This window comes from Argiope bruennichi, chromosome 7, assembly GCF_947563725.1.
Source record: "Argiope bruennichi chromosome 7, qqArgBrue1.1, whole genome shotgun sequence".
Lineage (NCBI taxonomy): Eukaryota > Metazoa > Arthropoda > Arachnida > Araneae > Araneidae > Argiope > Argiope bruennichi.
In genome coordinates, this window is record NC_079157.1 from 112,408,787 (window position 1) to 112,427,214 (window position 18,428).

The following is an 18,428-nucleotide window of genomic DNA, read 5'->3' on the forward strand; positions in this document are numbered from 1 at the left end:
TTTATTAATAGCCTTTTCTACTGATTTTATTGGCTATTTGAAAAATTTATATGCAAGTGATAAATATTATGAAATAAAATTTTTTACTTTACTTTATTTTTTGTTGTTGTTGTTGATAAATTGATAACATTATATGCTTTATACAGAGATGAACCAAAAGAAGTTGAACCTTTAAACCCACCTAAAGATTGCAAACCAGGAGATAGAGTATTTGTTGAAGGTTATGAAAACTCTGAACCAGATGAACAGTTAAATCCTAAAAAGAAAGTCTGGGAAACTTTACAAGTAAGCCTAAGTTTTTATTAAGAAAATAGAATTGCTGTTTTTTTATTATATTCATAGTAATGCAATATAATTTGTTTTATTATGTTCACAAATAAAAACAAATTAAAAATATTAATCAAATGTATTCATATTGCACCCCCCCCTTCTATTTACAGGAGGAAACAAGTTTAAGTGATAATAAAATTAATATTATAAAGTTGTACTAATAATATTGATGTTAAAAATTAGTATTATAATTTCAAATCAATATATTTTTGTAGCATTTTAAAACTTTTGATGAAACTGGAATTTAAGATCAGATTTCATTTTGAGCAGCTATTAAAAATGCACTAAAATTTAGTTTTGTTCATTGACAGCAGTTGGGAAAAGGAGAATGCAAATTACTTTGTAAATGTAACTTTTTTATTACTTTTTGCTTCTAATAATAAGTTATACTTTTCTTAATAATTCAAAATCGTGTTTTACAAAATTATTGAACTGATTAGATTTCCCCCCCCCCCATAAATTGTTATATAATTAGTGATAGTACTGGTTGTAAAGTCTTGCCCTTGAGATAAAAAAAAAAAAAAATCATGGGCTGAAGATTCTATTCCATCCTATATATGGGCCTGATGCATTTTAAATCCATTGTTATGGATAAAACATTTTCGTATTGTTGTAGTTTGGAAGCCTGGTCAAAGCAAATCAAGGCTCGTATTGTTGTGATCTGAGGTTTAACTGACTCGGGTCATCTGACAATGGTTCAGAATTATAAAAATTCTCCTAAAACAGTCTTCGTGTAACTTTAAAGTAGAATGTTAATATTACATGAAATTAAATTATAATGTATGATGGATTTCCATAATTTGTAGGTGTTGGACAATTTTCATAATATTTCCCAGCAATATTAGAAGGTTTCCATATTTTGAAATGGATACATACTTACAAACTGATTATTAACATATATAAGTTTGGGTTGAACAAAAGCAAGGCATGGAAATGAATTTCATACAACAAAAGTTTATATTGAATTTCTCTTTTTATTACACTGTTTAAATTAGTGTAATAAAGATTTAAGGAATACATGGAAATTATAAAGTTAATATTTCAATTTTAAAAATAATAATTAATAAATGAAAAAATCTTGAAAAATAAAAATGAAATAACTTAAACAATATGCAAATTTTATAATATTATAATAATAATTAAATTTATTTTTATTTATTCTTAAATAATGGTGATTTGAAATTTTTTCTTATAGTGAATTTAAAGCACCCAACTTGCCTTAAATTGATGAATGTAAAATGTTCAAAAACCACACTATAATATTCAAATGTTTGTATAACTGAATTAAAAATCACACATTTAATATTAAAAAACAAAATAAAAAAAAGGCATTTTCCTTTTTGCAAAATCTGTCCGAAGTCCAGAGTCTTTAGAAATGTGGTGCTTTGTGTGCTCGTATCATTCAGAGACACTTTGGTTGATCCTGAGCATACATATAAAATAAGTAAATTAAATAGATCAGGGGAAAGCCTGATGATTCTAATTTGTTTGACTTCTTAATTTTGTTATACTTATTTTTATTTTTAGCCTGACTTGAAAACATCGAGCAGTTGTGTTGCAGAATGGCAAGGAAATCCTCTACTAGCACCTTCTGGAGTCATTACTTGCAATTCTATGAAAGGAGCTCCAATTAAATAGTCTTTACAAGCTTTAGGGACTCAATAAGCTTGCTTATGTGATAATTTTCAATAAACAATGGAATTGGCACCTTTTTATCTTCAAACTCAGTATTTTAGGGATATTTTTGGTTCAAATTTACACCACTTAAGCAATAGCACTAGTATAGAGATAATCTCTATCTGTATTTTTTTTAAACCATTCATTGGCTTTCAAATCCTGCCTTATATTTTTATTGTGTGTTAACTTAATTTTCTGTAAATAATTTGATTATTAAATAAAATGACTCTTTAACTATTTATTTAAAATCCTTGTCATTTTATGCAACTATAAAATAGGCAATAAAAAGTGTCTATTGTGGATAGTGTGATTTCTTTCTTCAAGACTGAAACAAAAACTTGAATTAATTAAATATGTCATCTTACTAAAACTTTTTATTAAAATTTGTTATAAATGATTAAGATCCTTGTTAATACATTAAAAGCTTCTTAATTTGATCTCAGTTTCTTTTTTAACCTGCATATTCAAATGTGCATAAAAATATTAATTTAACATGATCACTACATGATTTAATATTATCAATTTTGAAATAACGAATGGATCTGATTCTCCATTTCATACAGTGTTAATGACTGGCGTTCGAGAAATTTCTCACTGAGTTTATAAAGAAACATCTGAGAGTCATTTCCCTCATAGTTGTGATTTCCTCATAGTATGAGGTTCATATTATTTTATCTGGACTAGATTGTTCTGGAAAGATTTAAAAATACAGTTACATTCACAGATTTGGGTTGAAATTTGAACAGCCATAAATCATTGTTGCCTGTGATTGAATTTTGAAAGCAAAATTTATTTTTAAAAAATGTTTTGAGTGTTATAGACAGAAATTAAAATTTGTAACATATAAAAATTTACTTAAAATTAATAAATACAATGTTGTGATGCAGTTAAAAATTTCACATTCACTTTGCAAAATTGTGAAAAATCATTAATTTTTAGCGAGTAGCAATAAATACTGATGATTCCAATGGTGTTAAATGAGTTGAAGAAAATATTCCAATGAATCAAACTTTTTTTTATTTTGGAATGCAACATGTAGCATCATTTAACAAATTTTTTTTTAAAAAAAACTATAGAAGTATGAATAAATTATAAATGAACTGTTAAAGAATAATTTTCAACAAACAACTATTAATAATTTTTTTTTGTTTTTGAAATAAATTATAAATAGCTATATGAAAAATGTTATACTCTTTTTCATTGTTGTGATAAAGATATAGCTGCTTTAACTTGATTATTGCTGCCAATCAATTCATATTATAAAAATTCTTAAGTTTTAAAGTGACCACATTAAGCAGCAGTTTTTTTTTGAAAATATTCTCATAAATATAATAATTTTAATTTAGTAGTTAATTATTAAAGTTTTTAAATTTTTATTACTTTTAATAATTTTAAAATATAATATTAATTTGAAAGATATTTCTGGAGGAATTTCTACTGAATTATGATTGAGATTTAAGTCTGCTAATGATTTTGCTTTGGGGCTCTTAAAATGTTAGTTGAATTTTGTTAAAGAGAAAATGTATTTTAATGCGACTTTTAAAAAATCTGTCATTAACTGACATATGCGGAGTATGGGTAGCAGCCCCCCGTATTTGTAAAGTGTCTAAAAAATTTGGATTTTTTTACTTTGAGGAATCTAGTAATTCTTGATTCATCCCCCATTACCATGATTTACTAATTTTCTAAGACTTTGTTGGGTTAGATTTACAAATAATGGTTTCAGTCCTTCAAAAATGGAAATTAAATATTTCGGAAATAAAACTTCCCTATTATCCAAAATAGCAATTGTTTGGCCCTCATTGATGCAGTATATATATAATAAATATTCCTGCATTGCAGAAATATATGTATGTATTGCATTACATTACATGCATATTTGTAGTTTTATTTTAAGAACAGTATATGACAAACCTCAGTAAATTTTTTTATTAAAATTTTCTAATACAACATGTCAAAGTCTTTAAGAATTGAGAAGTTGTGACATAAGTGATAGCTCTAATTTAATTGCTTAAATATCGAAAGAAATTATTTAAAATTTAATTTCTGGGTGAAAATATACTTTTTTACAAGATAACATACATATAACCTTTTAATAACATACATATCAAAGCCAGGGATACAAACATATTCATTCAACATACTCCATATACATAGCCAAAAATATAGTTCCTAGAAAACATGGCACATGTATTCGTTGAAGTTAACTCTTACTTGCTACAAAATGTATGTTCTAGCTACTTCCAAGAAAAAGATTTCATACACATATAAAAAGAAGAAAATAATAGTAAGATATAATAATATTTTATTAAAAGGAAATTTCAATTGAAATGCAACAGTTTTACAAACAGTAATTTACTTTTTCGATTATCACATTTCTCCTCAGTAACGTATGATTTGTCTGTTATACTTAACTGTAATCTATCATATAAACATGAATAAGTTGATTGTACATGTTTGTGGGCTAGCTACATTACATGTTTGCATTATGTTGTCTTAAAAAGAGGGAATGAGCTTATTAAAAGATTCCACATTTAATTTTAAACTTAGTAAATTATTTAAACCCTTAAAAGGATATAAATTTAGGATCTTCCATTAAAGTATTGTAATAAGGCAGAAATGAAACTGGCAGCCCCATTTCAGTCAGAGCTGCCACTTATTTCTTTTATGAAAGAAAAGAGATGCTTCTTTGTAGTTAGGCATAGTTAAGAAAATATTCAATAAAAGAAAGTTACATAATATATTTTTCAATACTTAGATTTACACAGAATGTTTTTTGGATATGAATTGTTAATTTTTTTAAAAATGTACTTTATTAATGCTTAAAATGAATGTTTTGATGCTTTGTTTAAATAGTCTATGTGAATATCATAATACATATTGAATCATTTGAACTGAGGGATTTAAATTATTGAGTATGTGTTTCAGTTTAGCAACATGAAGAGAATTTTAGGTGAGAAGTGAGGTGTTTTGTCAAACATTCAAAATATTTTAAATATTGTATTTATTGCATTTTTTTTCTTTTAATTGTAACTTGCTGGTATGTTTTTAGCTTAAATTATTGGTGAATATTGATTAAAGTCCTTAAAAATTGTGGTATGTGTGCATGGTTTTTGAAAAAAATAACATATCTTTTCAAATTACAAGGTTAATTTCTTTTCTTTAAATTATTATATAGAAAACAAACTACTTGTGAAAAACTTTTATAAAATTAATTTAGTGACTGCCATATTATATACAGGAAGTAGCAACAGTTTCTCTTACATAAACTAATGAATTCATGCCATTAGCTTTAGAAATTCAATTTATGTGCAATGAAGTAACAAATAATAATGTTTCAAAAATTGAAATTCTTTGTTACTTGAATACGCATTTTTTTATGGGCAATCTTTAAAAAGATTAGGTATTTGCATTAACAAAATAATATTGAGATGCTTACAGATAAGCGGCATTAAAAATAATACTAACTAGTATATACAAAATGAACTGAGTAGAAATAATGGGGCATAAATTCAAACAAAAATATAAACAAGGACACTTGTGTTTCTTAATTTGAATTATTTAATAGGCACTAATACTCAGTTAAAGCACTGTCAAAGAAAGAAAACTTGCACAAGAAAAAAAAAAAAAATTGTTTTAGTAGCAAGATATGATTTTGATGAGTATTTTTATAAAAAATATAGGTGGAGTAATAAAAAAATTAAATTATTATACCATAATTATAACATATATATAGCAGCAATATTCCATTATTATGTAATGGTGCAATTAAAATTGAAAAATCTTGGAAGTAGCATAACTTTTTTTCTGAAACTGTACTTCTTTTGGTTCATTAATGATGGAAATTAAGTGCCTAGGATATACAAAAATACACAACATGATACTTTATCATGGCTAATATCATTATTAATGGTGTATTCATGTGACATCTGGTTAACATTTATTTAAAAATATTTCACACATATGAAGTGCAAATGTACCAATCTGGTCATTACTAGGAGAAGCTATAAGACACAATTCCAAATGAATCATTGATTACTATTGATAAATTGAAATTTTATTAATGATATTATCTTTGCTATATTGATATTTATCTTATATGAATTTTTAACACACATAATTTTAGTTTTTCCATCATACCAAAGAAGTATAGCTTCGAATGCTTATTTATAAATACATGCACATACTTTTGAATTTAAATGAAAGATACATAACTTTAATTACAAAAAAGTAATTGTGTTCAGCTGTCTTAGTTTTCTTTCCTTTCCAAATAACTTTTTGGTTAGAAATAGAAAAGTGTTGAACACATTCCTCATAAAAATTGAAAGGCATTAATGAGTTAAGAAGTCAAGTTAAGAAAGCATTACAAACTAGTACATGAATAAAATTTTATTTATTCTAACATGTGGGTAATATTATTACATTACATTATCACAATGACAGAATTAATAGAACCCTATTTACAATTAAAACTATTATATTTGCATAGTTTTAATAAAGGCATTCAACGTGAGTATTCTATTTAAAAAATGGGAAAAAGAAACTTTGTTTCTGGTCAGAAATAGGAATAAGTTTATTTGAACATATTTGTTCTCATGAATAAAGTTTTGTATATTCTAATATGTGGGTAATATTATTGCTTTATAAGTCTTTATCACAATGATAGAATTAATAGAAGCCTATTTACAATTAAAACTATCATACTTGCATAGTCTTAGTAAAGGCATTCAACATGAGTATTCTATTAAAAAAATGGGAAAAAGAAAAGAAACTTTGTTTCCTGTCAGAAATACCAATCAGTTTATTTGAACATATTTGTTTTTCCAAAATTTTTCAAAGCCGCCAATATTTCTCGATCATTGTTTAAGTTTTGATAATTGACAGCAGCAGTAACAATAGCTTTATGGAATTCAGCTGGATTAGAATCATATTTCTGCATTATATTCTTTACCACTCTTTCCAAAATTTTTCTAGATTCTTCTTTCTGGCTTTTGACTGGCTCCTCCGCAGCTTTAGAAGGAGCAGCAGTTACAATTTCTGATTCACTTTCGTCATCAACTTCCATCTGTATATCAAAGGTTCCCGTTTTCATTGTTCCAGTAGCAATCCAGAATAATTCTTTTTTGATTATATCATCATTAGGCACAGAACTACTGAAGTCAACTTTTTTTGTAACACATACGGCATACAAATGTTTGCATCGTGCACCATTCAAACCCAGGGTACAAGAACAAACACATATGTTCATATCAACATAGTAAGATTTGCCACTTTTCACATTCTTAATTTCAAATTCTCCAGTAGGCAATAGTTGAGCAGTGAGGTCTGAAGTCTCTCTCATTTCAGGTTGAAATGACGATAACAGAAAAGTTTCTAAAGTGTTATTAATGCAATGAATGATTTTCTGTCTATAATATGTTTCCATGGTATCAGTGTAATATTTTAAGAGTTGCAATATGTTATAACATTTGGTTAGAAAAACCTTATCTTTCAAGACATGACTTGCCATTTCTATACCACTGATTTCCTTGTCTTTGTCCAAGATCTCATTTTTGAAGCAAACAGCCCAACGATCAGACAGGCTTTTTATTTCTTCAAAATGTTGTTTAAAGTTTTCATACTTCTGAACAACTTCATTAGTATTAAGGGCCTCACTAAGCTCTGTAAACTCTTCAACAGTTTTAGTTTGCATAATCTTGTATGCAAGAGAGAAAAGCATACATCTGTCTGATTCATCAATTCCATTTTCAGGATTCCACAGCCACCGCCATAGTTCATGAGACATATTATAAGCACACAGCAAAACTGCACTTTCAGGATAAACATTTTTCAGACTGTTTTGTAAAGCATCATTGTTGGCAGTCAGAAATACTTCTGGACCCTGTCGACCAAATGATCCAAAAGCTTTATCTGGCAGTGTTTCTGCAAGTAATTTAAAACCAGCAGTGAGAATTTCCTCACTATCTGAAGTAGTAATAAGAAGTCCCAAAGGCAAACCTTCTGTGCAACTGTATGCCATAACTACATAAACATAGCATCGGCATCGGTCCAAATAGCCTGAATTATCAACAAATACAACTTCACCAGAGGATTTCATGGAATGAGCTCTCTGCATCAAAGGAGTTGACAAAACAACAATTATATCATCTCCAATCGTACTCATTGTGGCACTGCCTTTGGAAGCATTGATATCTTCTATTTCTTCTTTCAAGATGCTAACTACTTTGGTTTCATTCCAGTCAAACTCTTCTAAGAAGTTTTCATAAAATTTTGTCAGCCATTCTATATTTGGACAAACATAAGCATCAGTTAATACCTCATCATATTCATCAGTATACTCTTCAAACAGATCTTTTTGATGTGTGGTTAGAGCCATATCAACTGTGTAACCACCTTTGAACATCTCTATAAACTTTTGCTTTACTACAGTTGATACTTCTTCAGAAGGAACAATGTTAGTTTCAATTATATTAGAACCAATGCTATGATTGTGAAGATGGTATAGAACAACGTTGCATGGATATCCCACAAGTGATATATTATCTTGGGATGTAGGCACACTGTATCTGAAAAAAAAAAAAAAAAAAAGAATAATTTTCTATCAAGAAAGAAAATTTAAATTCAATAAATAAAAAATGAAAAGGCCAGCAATTGAAATACCATAAATACCAAGTGAGCAATTGAACCAAAAATAACCATTTTTAAAGAAAGTTTTATTTAGAAATGTGTATGTCTATAAATAAAATGCTTATGTGAATGCAAAGTTAGGCAAGATTTGTAAATCATTATTTGGCAGCAGTTTGCATGTTCAGACTGTTTATATGTAAGCCTTAATGGAAACATTCTCTTTTTAATTGAATAATATGAAAAAAATGAGTTTTAAGTCAAGCAGTTTTGGTTATATATTGAAAATGAGACGTTAGGGCAATGAAAGTGTAAAATAATCATTCATAAATAGATACAGCTGGGATGAATTAAATAGAGGTGTAAAGAGTATTTGTGTATGCAGAAAAGTTTTTGAACTATGGGATCACCAGTATTTGTTGCCAATTAATTTTGCAACTTTAAAGTATAAGTAACTACTCAGAATTCTCTATTATTATTGCTCACCTATAACTTAAAATGAAACATCTTTGATATAGGTTCCCATTGGCTACATTTGCATAATGATGTCTTTAAATTTCTGTGTTACAAGATGAACTAAATGATAAAAATTGCCAACGGGGTACTAATACTGCTAATGGATAATTATTTTAATGTTATATATAATATGCTATCCAATTTTGATTTTTAAACATCATAAATATATATCTAACATTTAGATATATATTTCTATGCTGCAAAAAAAAATATTTTAATTTTAGAAATTTATGAAAAATTAATATTAGCAATTCATGAAATTTGAAATAAAATAAAATTTATTTTTAGTAACAAATGTATTTATAAATTTTTAATTAATAGTAGAAACAGTGGTGAAAAAATATAAATAAATAAAAAGAAAAATAAAATAAATATATTAGCTCAGTCAGTCAGGTAGAGTCCATGCTCAAGAACAAAAGGTTAAAAAAACAGTTCAATTTGCATCCCCCCTACACTCACAAGATGCTGTTCACTTTTAACAATACTTGACTTTTATTATCTAAACTTTGAAAGGCAATGGTAAGTCCTGTTTAAAGTTTGCTCTTGTTAAAATAGCTTTAAAACTTAAGCATACTAAAAGGGATGCAAATATGGTATACAATGCAATAACAAAAAGTTCTTTTGTCCATAAATAACACATGGCTCTAAAGAAGGCAGAATCCAAAATAAAATTTTGCAAGGTATGTAATCTCCCTAGTATAAAATAATTGAATGTATGATTTCTCAATGTAATTCCATATTGCATGACAGATTGGAATGAAATTTGGCACACATATTTCTTAGCTCCTACATTACTTATGCTATTAAAAAGTTTATATGCTCACTTATGCTTATACTCAAATAAGTGTAACATTTTGCCATATATTTCCCCCCCTCTTTCCAATAGAGTATATACATGCTTTTTTGCATACAAAAACAATATAGCAGTAATGCTTTAAAGAAGATCAAATTCAGATTAACTTAACAGAAGAAAAATTTTTAAAAATCTGTTCTTTGTTTTAGATTTAATAAAATTTTAATTAAAAATATTGCAAAAGCTTGTTCCACCAATTTCAACACATTTCTTGATGGTACTGTAGGAATTAACAGAATTATAACTATATACAGAAAATTATAAGACAAGAAATGGAGATATAAGAAGTTGAATTTTTAAACCACACACACACATTATATATATATATATATATATATATATATATAAAAGATATTCTGGTGAACAAAATATTATTAAGTTTTTAAATTCAGTCCAATTATTAGCATATCCTAACTTACCAGAAATGAACACATATTTTTAGTTTGAAATAACAAACAACAAATTTTTTACGCATGTTGAATTTTATATAAATATTTAACATTATTTGAAAGCCATTGGTGAACAGGAGCATAAAATTGATGAACATTTCCATGAATTTAATAATATGTCATATTCAAAATAAACTCTCTACCAGAGTACTCTTTAGATGGACGTTATTTTAAAATACAGATGACCATTCCAAATTTGGTTGGTCTTAAGGTGCATAAATTAAGTTAAGAATGGAAACACATAAACACAATTTTACATAAAACCAAAATAATAATAATAATATTTTTTTTTTTTTTGTTTTGTTATTAGTCTAAAAAAATTATTCTGTTTAAACTTCAGCAGGCTATGTTAAATATCATGATAAACAGATACCTGCGATAAATTAAGTTAAATGCATTTATTGATTCTGATCTGTTTACTTTTTTTTTTTTGCAATTATTATTTCTAACATATTTAAAATCAATTTTTTAAACCTTATATGTCAAATTTATTTAATTCACTAAACTATAGATATGACTAGTCCCTTTTATGCATAAATATTCCATATATTTTTTATAAATAATTTTTACCTTAATCTGTGCATTTTGTTACTTTTTTGCAGTAATGTTCATAGGGCAAAGTTACCTTATTATTAAATTATTCTAATAATTTAATTTAGTACATATATAACTTCAAGATTTGTAAATACATATTACAACCTTTTATTAAATGTTCAGCTTGATTTGATATTTCTTATGATGGTATATCATTTAGACATTACACAAAAAGTATAACAAAACTTATGTTGTTGTAATATTGAAATATATGAAATTCCTGCATATTTTATATGCAGGAATTAAAATCAATGGTAATATGATAGCATACCTGAATTTTGGATCAGCTCTGATTCTAACCAACAATCTTGCTGGACAAGGCTTATCAGTTTTCAAGCGATCATTTGCAGAACCATACATACAAACATACTCAGCCTGATGATAAAATAATAATAATAAATACTTTATAAAAATGAGGAAGGTCAAATACATATTGATCTAGAAATTCATTTGATAATACCAATAATAAATGCAACCAGGTGAAAAAAAAAAAATGCTATTGTAAAAGATTCTTCTAATACTAAATTTCAATGGCTAAATTAAGTAAGAAAAGATTTTTGAAACAAGTACTTTTAAATAACAATTATTTAATTAATTTTACTGTCAATTACTCTTTTATATTTAACAGATATTTTTTTCTAAAATAAATACAGAACTGCATTCATTAAAACAATTATCTATGTATAAAATGCATATAATAATGTATGTATAAAATGCATATGTGGCACAGAAATCACTCTTATTAATTATTATTGATTGGCAATAATCAAATGTAAACAAATGATCGTGTGAATTTTAGACTTCTTAATCGAACATTTTTACAGTTACAATGAATTTAATACTTCATCTATCTAACGGATGGAGCTGAAAAATATCATTTCAAATGTTCTGAAGAGAGTTTGCTGTTTCCTCGAAAAGTTCATTTAATCAAAAGAAAGAAGATGTAAAAGAAATCAAGAAATAGGCTTAACTGTCTCAAATTTTAATGGCACCATGACTTGCATATAGAAATATATGTTCACATCTTCCAAAACAATTATTTTACAAAAATGGTTTTTGCATTATCTTAAGACTTTAAGGCAGAAAACATTCTAGCCAAGCCTCTTAAATCTCGCCAAACTAGCTAATATAAAAAGATTTTTTTTCTCTTTTTTTTTTTTAAAAATGAACATATAACACATTAATTTATCATCATAAAAAAATTACTTCTTGACATAATTTGTTGCTACATATCCGATTTTCCTGTATGCTCAATATTTTTAAATTCATTTTGATGCACAATCTTTTAGAAATATTAAGATGGCAATCCAACTTTTCTCTTAAAATATTCAATTCTGTGCTTTTGCCAATCATTAAATTTGTAGTAATATTTTCACTTTTGCATTTCACACATAAACTTTTTTAATTTGCAGTAAGCTGTTCTGATTGAATTCATGTTTATCACTCATAACAAATACCAAGATGAAATTTTTAACAAAAACATATTCTATATTAATCAATTAACAGTCTAACAAGTTGATAAACAAGTTGGTCACTAAAGGTGATTAGCATAGAACTAATCTTTTAAGGAATTTAATTTTCCCAAACTGCCAATTTCTTTGATCCAATAACATTAAGATCAAAATGTTTTGTTTGTTGATTAAAAACAAAGTTTGAAATTTAAAAGGATAACACAGATATAATTAACAATTTATCTCCTTGGAAATAAATATGAAATTCAGAATAGATCTGAATACTTAGCATTTAAAAAGTAAAAATTTTATCATATAAATTATTTTATATGAAATTATGAATCTACTGCATTAACTATGTTAATTCATACGATGTAACATTTATTGTAATACTTACTATTATTGTGCATAGTTATTTCAAATATAGTTGAAAAGTTATATAATGTTGACTTTATTGTTTGTTTAGTAAAATTATATACAAAAGGGACTTAAAATAACATACAGTGTTCTAAAATATTTTATATTATAAAAATTTGTATCAATAGAAATAAAGAACACAGTAAAAACTTACCTTATATGCCAAGTTTTTACTGGTGGTTGGATAATTACGTAATAAAACATAGGAGACTTTAGCTAATTTTTCATGAGCACTCAACCATTCTGTAAACTGTTCCTTATTAACAAGAGGAATGCGAGCTTCTACTACATAACCTTTACGATTGTCACATTCAATATCCCTTATGGTTAAGAGACGAGCTGACCATTCACTTGGAAACAGTTTCTGGAAAAATAATGATACAAATTTGAGGAAAATATGCTTAAAGACAGAAATAAAGGTAATTAATAATATACCCACTTTTTAATTTTTCTTTAGCAACTAACTTGAACAAAAATCAGTAAATAAGACATAATAAGAATATTCTATGAAAATGAACATATAATTAGATGCTGTACAATTTAGAACCAACTTCAAATTATAGATTTTGGCAGTTTTTAATTAAATATTAGCATAATTTTTTCATCATTTTAAAAATAAAAATATTGCAACTAAAATAATTTCCAATTATGAAATAAGTATAGAACTTCTTAATCAGCAATATTTTTACTTTGAAAAGGATTACAAAGTAAAAGTACATATTGTTTTCATTACAACTTTCATTTAATATTACACTAAGCATTAAGAATGCTTCACTATCTTACTTAACTCTCAAAATGGTAGGAACTCCAGAAAACATAATACTTATTTAAAAAACCTACAGACATAACACAGGTTTGGAACAAAAAAAAAAAAGTTGAACCCGATAAAATAATGAATTGTTTGAAACAGAAGTACTGAGAAGTAAAATAAGTATGATTTATTGAAGAATAAAATGGATAAATTTATATAAAAAGTGTTCGAGATATTAAAAAAGCATTGTAAAATTATTACATAAAAATTAATCAATTTCAGAAATGATCAAATTTGATTCCAAAAACACTGAAATCTGTGGAAAAGTATCATAATTGTTTTGATTAAAATAATCTTAACTTTTTATTACACATTCTTATATCTGTTTCAATTCAACACAGCCCATCTTTTATACTTTTCAAAGGACTGAATGACTAATGGCATACACTGCAAAAATCCCCTTACAAAAAGTAATTAGAATTTACTTACAATTAGTAAACGATAACAACTTAAAGATTCACAAATAAGTATTATTAACATTATATAATATTCCATTCTTATTTCTAGTAATTAAATATCCAATATGAATTAGTAGCTGAAATTATAATATTTTCGTAAATTTGCTTATTCACCAGGCAGCGAGTATAGTAGTTAATATAATACATTCTTTTAATTTGTTATTATTTATTGATAGGGTAATGTTTCATCAGATGCCTGATCACAAGGGAAAGTAGAAGTTTTATGCTGAAATGCAGACTTTGGTTATTTGAGTCAGTCCTCATGCTATGATTACTTGAAGTACTTCTGGTTGGTAACAAGAACATTTTACTTTTAAATTTTCCCCACTAAAACTGCTGAGCATGATATAAATGGTGTAGCATAAAAATTTCATAAATTTAGAGATTTTACTACATTGCAAGTATAAGAAACTTGAGAAAATTAACAACAACAACAACAAAAAAAAAATTGTAAACAAAGGGAAAAACTTTAAAGACTAAAACATAAAAGTTGGATAATAGCATATAATGGAAATGGAGAATAAAATTTATTGTTAGAAACAATATACTAGTTATTATAAATATTGCTGGCTAAGTTAGACTTAGAAAGGAAACAAACCAAAAAATTAAGATTAAAAGATTTCTACTAATAATTCAGATAAATGAGTATATATGCCAGCACTCTAAGGTCAGACCATTTCACCTACAGCTCCCAAATTTGACACATATATACTTGAGAGATATTCTTTAAATTATAATTAATTAAAAATAAAACTGAACTTTGTCATTTTTCCCAGATGACTTTGCACAAAAATGAATTTTACATTAAAAAAAATTTAAATATTGTCTTTTTAATCATACTAACTGTGTAAACTTTTCTTGAATTTTGGCAATTTTTTTAGAAAAAAGTATTTTTTGGTAAATTTTCAAAAACAGATTAAACTGTTGCCCTGAAATTCAAACCATTTTTATTATTTTATCAAATATTTAATCAGATGATTTTCTTTTCACTGTTGAAAGCTAAAGGATTCTGTTGATTATTTCTGTATCCAAGATAAATAAGAATGTGGGGTTTCAATACTGCATGTCATGCTGGGATGATGTCGTGGACTGGTTTTCATCAGAAAGGCTTATATAAAAAGAGCCAAACATGTATAAGATAATTAAAATAACAGAGCTTTAGTAACTGATAATTTGACATAATAATAGGCATGAAGTTATATCAAAATGTCAACTGAAATTATGTATAACCAATATCTGTGGTAAACCAGTTGGTTGCCTAAGGCATTTAATAATAATTTTAATAAAACTTACTTTAGGAGGAGCTAAAACTTCAAATTTTGATGGAACTGCATTGGGTGCTAAAAATCTATGACCACAATTCTCAACAAACTGATCATCAGTAAAATGAGAGCTGCATAAAACATCACTTTTAGTTGGAACCCATTTATCCTTTTTCATTGCAGCAAGCCATTTAGTAAGTAGATCAGGTTTTGACAAAGGGAATCTGGAAAAAAAAATTAGTTAACTATCTCAAAAACATTATAAAATAATTAAGTATATTTACTAAAACGAATGTAAATACAAAAGTACAATGCCGTTCAGAAACTAACTATGCTAAGAGAAATCATACATCCATTTGCTGGCACACATCAAGAAAACCAATTCTGTACATACACAGAACTGCTTCTAGAATTTTGATGCAATTTCTTTGATTTTCTCCAAAATAGCATTTTGCAACGTGTAATGAGTATGTTATTATCACAACCTATGCTTGTTTCAAAATATTAAATACCATTTATAAGAAAAACACATGATGCATATACGGCATAAATAAATAAAAGATAAACTCTTTAGAAATTCAATATTTCTATCAATTTTAAAAAGTTTCTTTTGTCAAATCAACAGTTTTACTTGCATTTAAAAGAAAAGTTAACCCTGCATAAAGTCAATCAGTTGTTTTCAATCAAAGAAAAGCCAAGAGCAATTTTATTATGATAATTATTTAATAATACAAAAAATATATTTGTAAGTTTAAAGAATGAGAAAATTTATAGCCTCACTAATTTTTGTTTATCTTTGATATAGAGAATTACAAAGGCTCGTTTATGAACCAGTTATAACAGCTATTACCTTTACCTGAAAAAGTATCACAAACACATATTTCTAAACAGAGTAGAATGCCACAAATGAAAGTACAGTTGCTTGTCATTACTTAATCTACTCATGAACTAGCCCCCCCCTTCCTATATTTCCTGATTAGATAACATATTTTACATCTGAAATTTACTTTTATTTCAATCTGTATAAGAAAAAAGGAGTATAAACCTGTGAAGGCTGAGTATGACCTGATTGATTTTACTTGTTGAATTGATAATTTAACTGCACCATACTAGAATTTCAATAAGTGGATGTACTAATTAAATTATTTATTCTACAGAATTCGCTCAAATAATGTAGAATTCTACCAAATTCCTTATGCCAAATTCGCGTTTGGTTCACAATTGGGAATATTTGCCCCCAGCTAATGGAAAAGTACCAATTTAATTTAAAATTGCTTAACTAAAAAAGTATAATAGATACACTTGATGGCAGCAAGAAAGTGTAAGAGTAGACATGCTACATGATGAAATCATTAACTAAAATTCTATTAAATCATCAGCATAAAAAAGTTATATTAAAATTCCAATTTAAAGTTATGTAATGGCATTTTAGGAAGAATAATTTCATAGTTTCACCAACTGTCACATATTACTTATACAGACTTTTGCATCTGAGTTTCGTAAATTCAAGATGCATCAAGCTCATATATAATGAAGGTTTCATATTTATAATTTTATGGTTCTGCAATTAATATTCTATCAACAAGAATATTGCAATCAAAGCTGATAAGGAGAATAAGGAAAGAGCAAGTTACTTTAATCTATAAATCTCTAGTCCAGGAGATTAAAACAACAACTAATCAATCACCAACAATCCAAACAATAATCTATCACCAAAATTAATACAATTGACAGATAAAAAAATAACCTGATTTTTATTTTATTCATAATTTTCTAATGTGATTATTGCATGAAATCTTCTGAAAATCAGTCTCATTAATTATAAGAAAACTGTTGAAAGATTAGGTCCTACAGAGAATTTCCCCACTTTCTTTTTCCTTTCTAATGTCCAAAGACATATTCTGGAAATATGATGCCAAAATTTAATTTTCATAGTACTGCAATTTAAACAATATATAATGAGATTTAAATCAATTAAAAAACATGGGATATGAATATGCAGAAACAAAGTTAAAGCCAATATTTTTAGATATATTTTTACCATAGCCAATGTTATTTATTACTAATATATTTTAATAGCCAATTAATATAATATTTTAATTTTTCTTCCTCAGAACAATGTAAACATAAAAAAAAATTAGTTTTGAAAACCGACGTCCCATTTTCGGGAAAAATTGGCAAGACTCACACAACTCTTTCTTTATAAAATATTCTTTTGAGATGCTTCTCAAGCTAACGAAGTGGCGATTCTCATAGTTTTATTTCAAGAAGAAAATTACACTAAGAATGAAGAAGAAAGAGATGCAGAAATATAATTTACAAGAATCGTATTTGCTGATTATGAAGTTAAAATATCTCCAAACGCATACAAGACGCGGGAAAATAGGTTACCAAAATTTTTTTTACAAGAAATTAAAATTCCACAATATTAGAATATTTCTATACTAAAATTGGAGAGAATTATATTTAATTCGGTGATATTTAAAATAATTCAAAAGAATTCTAAAGAAAAAACCCAACATATAAGTAAAAAAAAATTATGAGGATGTAAGAAAAAATACCGGTGAAAGGAAACTCCTTCATTGGTATCGCTTATTTTATGACTGCAATTATACGCTGAACACGTAGCATCAAGCAGGATAGAATTGCTTGCATTTGCGTTCTCAACCTGCATATTTAACTAAAAACAATTTTAATTTAATTGAAAAAACAAATAACATCCAACATTCGATAAAGAGCCAAAAAACAATAACAAACTAAATGTTGCCACTCATAATATTTTGAATTTCATACTTCACTCCGTGATCGTTCTTCATTACATTTTCAGTAATATTCGAAATTTTTGTACTCACTATATATAATTACTGAAAATTGAAAACCTTCAATCCATGCGAAATTTTATATCATCTGTTTTTTTATCGTAATACCCTTAATTCATAATTTCATATTTAAAATTTTCCTTTAACAAACAAGGAGTGGCAGTACT

The 18,428-nt window shown here is 26.5% G+C and overlaps 2 protein-coding genes across 5 annotated transcripts in view; one reads left to right on the forward strand and one right to left on the reverse strand.

Moving 5' to 3' along the window:
- The window catches only part of LOC129976697 (tyrosine--tRNA ligase, cytoplasmic-like), a 29,856-nt gene extending 27,819 nt beyond the window's left edge, over positions 1–2,037 (forward strand). For all 4 annotated transcript variants that reach the window (XM_056090405.1, XM_056090408.1, XM_056090407.1 and 1 more), the window contains exons 13-14: positions 147–285; positions 1,858–2,037. In XM_056090405.1, the coding sequence (XP_055946380.1) occupies positions 147–285; positions 1,858–1,968 (250 nt within the window). In that variant the 3' untranslated portion in view covers positions 1,969–2,037. The remainder of the gene's footprint in view (positions 1–146; positions 286–1,857) is intronic.
- Positions 2,038–3,876: 1,839 nt separating this feature from the next.
- Positions 3,877–18,196, reverse strand: LOC129976696 (uncharacterized). The gene is made up of 5 exons (XM_056090404.1): positions 18,004–18,196; positions 15,474–15,666; positions 13,066–13,275; positions 11,315–11,418; positions 3,877–8,573 (listed from the first exon to the last, which is right to left on the reverse strand). The coding sequence occupies exons 1-5, from the start codon at positions 18,114–18,116 to the stop codon at positions 6,809–6,811; spliced, it is 2,385 nt and encodes a 794-aa protein (XP_055946379.1). The 5' UTR covers positions 18,117–18,196; the 3' UTR covers positions 3,877–6,808.
- Positions 18,197–18,428: the final 232 nt, after the last annotated feature.

Bases quoted from the DNA above. Each gene is read 5' to 3' on its own strand.
- LOC129976696 (XM_056090404.1), bottom strand. From the start codon at position 18,116: ATGCAGGTTGAGAACGCAAATGCAAGCAATTCTATCCTGCTTGATGCT. The intron at 13,276-15,473 runs GTAAGTTTTATT...TTATTTTTCCAG, and splicing joins AAGTTTTAGCTCCTCCTAAA to AAACTGTTTCCAAGTGAATG. The intron at 8,574-11,314 runs GTATGCTATCAT...TTTTTTTTTCAG, and splicing joins AGAGCTGATCCAAAATTCAG to ATACAGTGTGCCTACATCCC.